We start from the raw sequence: 7,615 nt of genomic DNA on the forward strand, positions 1-7,615 counted from the left end.
AGAGCCTAATTCTAACCAATCAACACGCTACGAGGGTCTCTTTAAGTTAGCATGCCTATCTCCCTGACACAAACCCAATCATGCCAGTTGCCACCAGTTTAGAATAATTAAACAATTACGGATTTAACTACCCTAATTGGCTTCAAGTTATTGAATTAATCTAGAATCCGGGCCCTGGATAATCGAATAATAAAACAACCATATGAACATAAAGCAGAAGATAGACAAATACCAGTGAATAATGGGAATAAATAAAAACTAATTCGATCTCACAAATTTAGTAGAACCAAATCCTCCGTTGCTCTTGACTAGACAAACTTAGCCACGCCTCATGAGAAAATCTTCAAGTAATTCCACTGAGGTCCAGGCCATCAAAAGAGCCAAGAAAGAAACGAAAAAACTAAAAACTATCCTAAAGCTTCGATAAGAACTAAAGATAAAAAGTATTCATCCCAAAACCTTCTCTACGCTTTTCTTTTTAGGGAAAAATGCACTTTTCATCCTCAAAGTTTGGGTCGTTGACCATTTTCATCCTCAAAGTTTCACTCAAAACACATTTCATCCTCAAAGTAACGTAATTTTGGCCAATTAAGGACAATTGACGGGAATTGGCAAATTTATCGTTAAACCCAACAAAAATGGGTAAAACCGAAGGACCAAAATTAGTTAGCTAAATTAAAGCTCTACTATTAAAGCTCGGAATATCACATGGTTCATCAACCTGAAAAACCCATGGTTTGATAACCAAGTCATTTATTAACCGATCCCGTTCCCCACCAATAGCTGCGTGTGAATTCCACAGATAAACCACGCACCTCAGAATCATTCCACAGTCTTTCTCAGCTCAATTTCAATTTTCAGCAAAGAAGAGAAATCGAAAAACTACGCATTTCATTGTTATCCTGTCCATCTGAGATAGCAATAAAACCCAAAAAATGGGGCTGGGTTTACTCGCCTCCCGGACTCTCCTGCGATTCGGAAAACTCCAGCCAGGAAACTTCACTCCTCTTCTCCGCCGCTCCATCATCTCCACTAGTGAGCTCCAAAATGCTGAAGCAGCCCAAGCCCAGCCCGATTCTCCCCCCCAGATCTTCCCAAGAGAACTCCCGTCGGCGGGGCCCGAGTCCACTTCCCCAACCCGGAAGACGCTACCGAAGTCTTCATAGATGGATATCCAGTTAAAATCCCTAAGGGTATGACGGTCCTTCAAGCCTGCGAGATCGCCAGCGTCGACATTCCTCGTTTTTGCTACCATAGCCGCCTCTCTATTGCCGGAAATTGCCGTATGTGCCTCGTTGAAGTTGAAAAGTCCGCCAAGCCTATCGCCTCTTGCGCTATGCTGGCTCTCCTGGTAAACTAAACTAGTTGATAATTGAATTAATTTTTTGTTGACTTTATTGCTAAAATGGATTTATTACGAACAAAAAATTTAGATTTTTTGCTACTTAATATGAGAAAAATGTGGACTTTAGGGTTTAATGTTAATGTGTGAGGATTGGTGCTTTATAATTTAAGAAAAGAAAAAGAAAAAATTGTTTGCTTACGTTGAGCTTGAGCTGGATGTTGCATTCTTTGAGAAACTAATTGCTTAATTTTGAGGCATGGACTATTCTGTTATGGAGAGTTATACTTTTTAGCTGTGATTAAATTTTCTTCGGCAGTTGCCAAGGACAAAGGAGAGGGGGAAAAAACATTTTGTTTGGTTGCCTGTTGGTTGTGTATTGATTTTGATGATCCGTTAGATTGCCCGATTTGTGATCAAGGTGGGGAATGTGGCCCCATTTGGTTTTACCCATTTTTTGTTGGGTTTACAGTTGGTTCTAACGATAAATTTGCCGATTCCCGTCAATTGTCCTTAATTGGCCAAAATTACGTAACTTTGAGGATTGAATGTGTTTTGAGTGAAACTTTGAGGATGAAAATGGTCAACAACCCAAATTTTGAGGATGAAAAGTGCATTTTTCCCTTCTTTTTAAAGCCAAAGGGAACAATGACATAATGCTTCCTACTCCGTGCTCCCCACCAAAATTGAAAGCCAAGGAAAGAATACAAAAGCTGCGGCTCAATTTTCTTTTTGTTTCCTCGGTTCCTAGGGCTCTCATAGCCCTTTCTTCATCAGCTCAATAAGGGCCAAAGGGAAATCCATTTGTTTCCTCTCTTGTGGGCCACGTTGAGTGAGCCTTGCAGAAGACTCCCATGTGTGCAGTAAATTGCTCAGAAAGTCCTTCCTTTTTTGTAGTTTCTGTTCCATTTCCTGAAATTAAATCCAAATACCAAATATAAGTAAATATTAATAATTAAAACAATATTTGGCAAGGACAAAGGGGAAATTAATAATAAAATAACCAACAATTAACACCCTATCACAAGCGTTCAACCATTGGAAAGGAGACCAAATTAGGGCAGTCATTCACACAAAGATGACTCAGAGACAGACACGCCTCGAGCATAATGCTTATCAACCCTTCACAATCAGTAATAGTCAACTTACGAAGAGACATGGTGGCCTCTAGCATGATGCTTATCAACCCTTCACAATCAGTAATAGTCAACTTATAAAGAGACGGGAAGGCACTGCAATGATTGGATTGTACCGAGAGATTCCGGCAGTTTCCTCAAACTGTCACAATCAGTTATTGTCAAAGACTCAAGAGAAGTGCCGCAACCCTTAAAACTTGTAAAATTGGGACATTTCACCAATGTAAGAGATGTTAAATTTTTAAGCTGATGATGATTGTGAGTCACATCCATGAGACATGTCAGTCCAGCCACACCAGTTAGAGTAAATATTTTAAGCTGTGAGGGATTTGTTACTTTAGTAAGAATCTTTTTTACCACGGAAACATGATCATTTTGCTCTATTGTTAAATTTCGTAGGCTTGGAAACTGACTTGGAACATTGGCCAGTTGAGGGCAACCCGTAATGAATAATTTCTCAAGCATAGGAAACACATCAACAGCAACTCCTTCTGGTTCCATCCATTCTTCCAATTTCCCCATGTCCTCTAGGTGGAGAGTGTTAAGCACCGGAAACAATCTTCTAGATGACATTGCTATTGGTTATTCACCACTAGTAATCTCATAGAATGAAGGCCCAATAGCTTTTACATTTGGTAGTCCCACGAACTTGAGATTTTGGAGGAATGGCAGTTGCCCTAGTGCATCAGGTACTTCTCTGCATCTTTTGCAATTTATTAGCCTCAAGTCTACTAACTTGTTGACAGTTGTTGATAAATTCATCAAACATTGTGAAAATTTATCACCCATGAATAGAATAACTTCTAACTCTTTCAGATTTGAGCGAGGTTGGAGGCCTTCCAATACATCTTCATCACAGTTGGCACCTTCTCTGTTCCTGCTATTCCATTTCAATTTCAACTCCAACAGATTTGGCTTCCCATATAAATTTGCTCCTTTAGCTGCTTCTTTACCATTTACAAGTTCAAGATTCCTTGTCACCAGTTCGCCTTTCAGGTCTTTTAAGTGCTGAAGCTCTTCAATTTGACGACCTTTCTCTTCACCTACATTAAAGAACTTCAGCGTTTGAAGACAAGTCAATCGTCCCATCTCCAATGGCATTTGGATAGCTTCACGATTAAAGTACAGATGTCTCAAGCTAATTAGATTGCTCACTCCTTTTGGAAGGTCCTTTATATTTTCAACTCTCAAAGTTTGCAAACAATAAAGCTTGCAAACTGATTCTGGCAAAGTTTTAATTCCAATGCAGGTTAGAAGAAATCGTAAGTGGATTAGTTCACCAATGGATGTAGGTAGCTCCTTGAGGTAAGCACCATCCAAATTTAGAACATACAAGTTCTTGAACTTGGGTAACATGTCAAAAGATTTGTCCTTTAGAAACAGTGTGCGAACTGAGATTGACATCTCTCTCACAATCTTTACAGTCATCCCATCGTATGAGTTCAATGCAAGGTAGCGGACTTGATTATGATTGTCCATTTCACCATTTTCCAGCTTAGATGTTGAGATTATTTCTGCTAGGTCATGTACCAGATCATGCATTTTATGATGTGCGTCCCCATGATATTTTCCTTCTTCTAATAAGGAAGCTTGCAAGAAAATTCTGATATACTGATCGCCTATGTCCTCCATTGTTGACTGATCATTAAGACACGGTTGGAGAAAACCCTCAGCCATCCAAAGTTCAATTAGGAGATTCTTTTGCATTGTAGCATCCTTAGGAAATACAGAACAATATGCAAAACATGTTTTAATGGAAGAAGTTGGCAAATTGTCGAAGCTCAACTTAAGTATTTGCTGGACACTGTTTCCATCTTCCTTTATAGTCAAAAGCTTTTTCTTGACAATTGAAAGCCATTCATCTTCTCTTGTTACGCGTAGCAAACCTCCTAGCACGCTTGCAGCTAGTGGTAGACCACTGCATCTTCTCAAAATTTGTTGTTTCATGACAATCAATTCTTGGGATAGTTCTCCATTCTTACTTGCTTTTCTTGTCAGGATAGACCAGCAATCATCATCGGATAACTTTCCTAACTGATAGTGACTTGTTCTGAACAAGTAGTTACAAGACATCTACTTCCATTTGTGGGGATAAGTCCCACCAAAGAATCAAAAAAGTCATCCCACAATGTTTCGTTTTCGTTCCACACATCATCAAGAACTAGCAAGCATATTTTCCCCTCTAGTACTCTCTGAATTTCTTGAACAATGGCGTCCCTACTAGACAATTGAATTGTTGTTCCCGTCATTGATTCTAAAATGAGTTTGAACAACTCAATCACTTCAAATTTGTCAGAGACACAAACCCAAAGTTTTTTGTCAAAATGCTCATCGATTTTTGGATTGTTGTAGATTAATTTGGCTAGAGTAGTTTTACCTAGCCCTCCCATGCCAACAATGGGAGTAACAGGAACAACATATTCAGATGAGCTCAGCAACATCTGCACTATCCTTGATTCATCATTGGTTCTTCCAACAACATATGGAGGCACAATAGATTAAGTCTGTCGATTTGTTGTAATTCTAGATGCAGTTGGTGGGAGGGCTGCATCAATTTGGTGCCTGGTGTTTAGCCCAAAATCTTGTGCTCCTTTGTTGATCTTTTTGAATTTCATGTTGATGTCCCTGACCATGGAAGCCATTCTCCATTGAAAAACTATTCTAGTGTAAGAGAAGGAGAAGAAGAAGCAGACCTTACTCCCCTTAACTTGTTGGTTTCTGTACTTCACCACCTTGTGACGAAGAGTTTCATAGTGGAGCTCGTCCAACATATGATCAGCATCAAAAGCCACTCCCTCAAGCCTCCTGAGCCAAAGTTGCACTGCCTTGTTATGGCTTTGTTTATTATCAGCATCAGCCAAGAGCGCTTGGATCATGACTATAGATTCTCTCATGCTTTCTAACTCATCCTTGAAACCAAACACCAAACCAATCCTATCAGTGGCAAGCATGGTTCAAAGTCGCGGTCGCGGTCATGGTCGCGGCCCGGAACGTTCCACATCGGTCTCGGCATATCGGTCACGGTCTCGGTGAGACGCAAATTTTAAAGTATTTAATATTCTAAAAATTGTTAATAATATAAAAAAAAGTATGCTAAACAAAAATAATAAAAAATAGCAAAAGAAATGGCCAAGTCAATCCGTCACGGTGTAACTCGGCCGATTTCTCATCTTGACTCAGGATAACTCGGAGTGATTCGGTGTGACTCGGCCGAGTCAATCCGTCGCAGTGACGTCTCGGCCGATTTCTCGGCGAGTCAAGTATCTCGGTATCGTTTCGTCACGGTATCGTATCGGTAGGGGCCGAGACGGTGACGACTCGGCCGAGTCGTCTCGGTCTCGGCCGAGACTTCGAACCATGGTGGCAAGGGAAAGTGCCTTCTCCAAGAGAACCTGGACCGTAGCACCAACAATAGCATCGCCATTTTTGTTGCTTGAATATGGATATAGTCTGCTGACTCAAGATGGATTTTGTTAAGTAGACAAAGAAGGAGAGGTTTTAGAGCTAAAAATTAGTCCTTTCTAGGAAGCTAGTAGTGCAAATGCTAGTGAAGAATGAAGAAGATGATTCAGATTTGGTCCACCAATAAAGTTTAACCAGAAAGTTCAATGCTTTTTTTTCTTTCCACAGAAATTGTTTTCCATTTTCACTTGAAATTTCTCAATCAATGCTGGGGCTTGTGGTGCTGGAAATTATCTTGATGGTCGGGTCTCTTTGTTCAAATGGAGTGAATGACACAAGGGAATGCTGGCTTTTGACATTTTATTTATGGGAAATGCAACAAAATAGTTTTTACCCGGTATTATAAGTTGTCATACTTTTAACGACCGTTTGATTACCTGTTAGATCCATACACTTGAACAAGATCATGCCTAAAAATTTGGGAAATAATCTTTACAGTTGTCACACTTTTAGCAACTATTTGATTATCTATTCAACTTATCCACCTAAATAAAATAATGCCTCAAAATTTTGGTATAAAGGTTCTCATCTAAAATAATAAGTTAATGTAATAAAACTTTTATGTCTCAAAAAGTAAATTGAGATATGAAACTTACTTCTTTTTAGGAATAAATTACTACTTTATGTCCCCAACTTACTTTTTAGAAAGTAAGTTTAGTTCAAATAATAGCAAGTTTCTATAGATATAGTAAATCTTGTTGATAACATAGTAAATGTGATTAATGATCAAAACTTACTAGTTTATGGCACGAATTTACTATTTTATTTTAAAAAATTATAGCAAACTAGTATTAGGAAGTTTATTTGAAATAATACTAAGATTTTTTTTATTAATGATTGAAACTTAGTATTACATTTAGTAAGCACTCATAATATACCTGTATACTACACGATTGTGCCTATCATTTAAAAATCTTGTGTGTTTTATACACTTTAAAATTAGTATAAATTTTTTTTATTTTTCATGTAACTTCATAAAATATGTAAAAAAATTGTGTCGCATTATAAAGGTTAATCACAAAATCTCCCCCTAAGGTATAGCCACTTTTGCTCTTTATTTCCTAAAGTTATTTTTTCTTATTTGATCCCCTAAACCATTAGTCAATTTTAACATTGTGTAATAGTGATGTCAAAAATATATTAATACCCCTAAGAGTTAACTAATTTATTCTATTACTTAGATTAAATATATATGTCTAGATAAAGTAATGCTAATGGAACTTCAATTACTATTAATGACACTAATTTTACATTGATAAAAGTTGGTCTTGACAATAAAGTGTAAATGACAACAATTGCTAAATATAGCATTTTTTTAATTTGGAGAAAATCAAAAACTAAGTTCCCAAAATACTTCACTTTTATTTAAAAAAAAAATCTCAACTTGTTAATTAAATTCAAGATGATTGTATTATAAAAAATATGCCTCCTCAAATCAACATTATTGAGTAGATGTGAGATACAACATGGTAAAATAAGTAGAATTGCACTGCTTGTCCCTCACATATCATCGATGTGAAAATCTAGTCCCTCAAAATAAAAATGATCAATTTTAATCCCTAACAAATAAAAATGATCCCTTTTAGTCTCCGGTCACTTTTCCATTCAATTTTGGGTTAATTACATTTACCTCCCCTAAGGTTAGGCCAAACTACCAATCAATCCCTGCAGTCTC

At 37.6% G+C, this 7,615-nt stretch overlaps 1 protein-coding gene and 1 pseudogene across 1 annotated transcript; both read right to left on the reverse strand.

The window, feature by feature from the left end:
• Positions 1-3,887: 3,887 nt before the first annotated feature.
• LOC113766343 lies at positions 3,888-4,919 on the reverse strand (annotated as a pseudogene).
• Positions 4,920-4,976: 57 nt separating this feature from the next.
• LOC113766351 (disease resistance protein RGA2-like) lies at positions 4,977-5,429 on the reverse strand. The gene has a single exon (XM_027310553.1). It carries the CDS (start codon positions 5,427-5,429, stop codon positions 4,977-4,979), a length of 453 nt encoding a protein of 150 aa, XP_027166354.1.
• Between the last annotated feature and the right edge of the window lie 2,186 nt (positions 5,430-7,615).

Source organism: Coffea eugenioides, chromosome 1 (assembly GCF_003713205.1).
Source record: "Coffea eugenioides isolate CCC68of chromosome 1, Ceug_1.0, whole genome shotgun sequence".
Taxonomy (NCBI): Eukaryota; Viridiplantae; Streptophyta; class Magnoliopsida; order Gentianales; family Rubiaceae; genus Coffea; species Coffea eugenioides.

Excerpts from the sequence above, each read along its gene's own strand:
- LOC113766351 (XM_027310553.1), bottom strand. The coding sequence starts at position 5,429 with ATGCTTGCCACTGATAGGATTGGTTTGGTGTTTGGTTTCAAGGATGAG.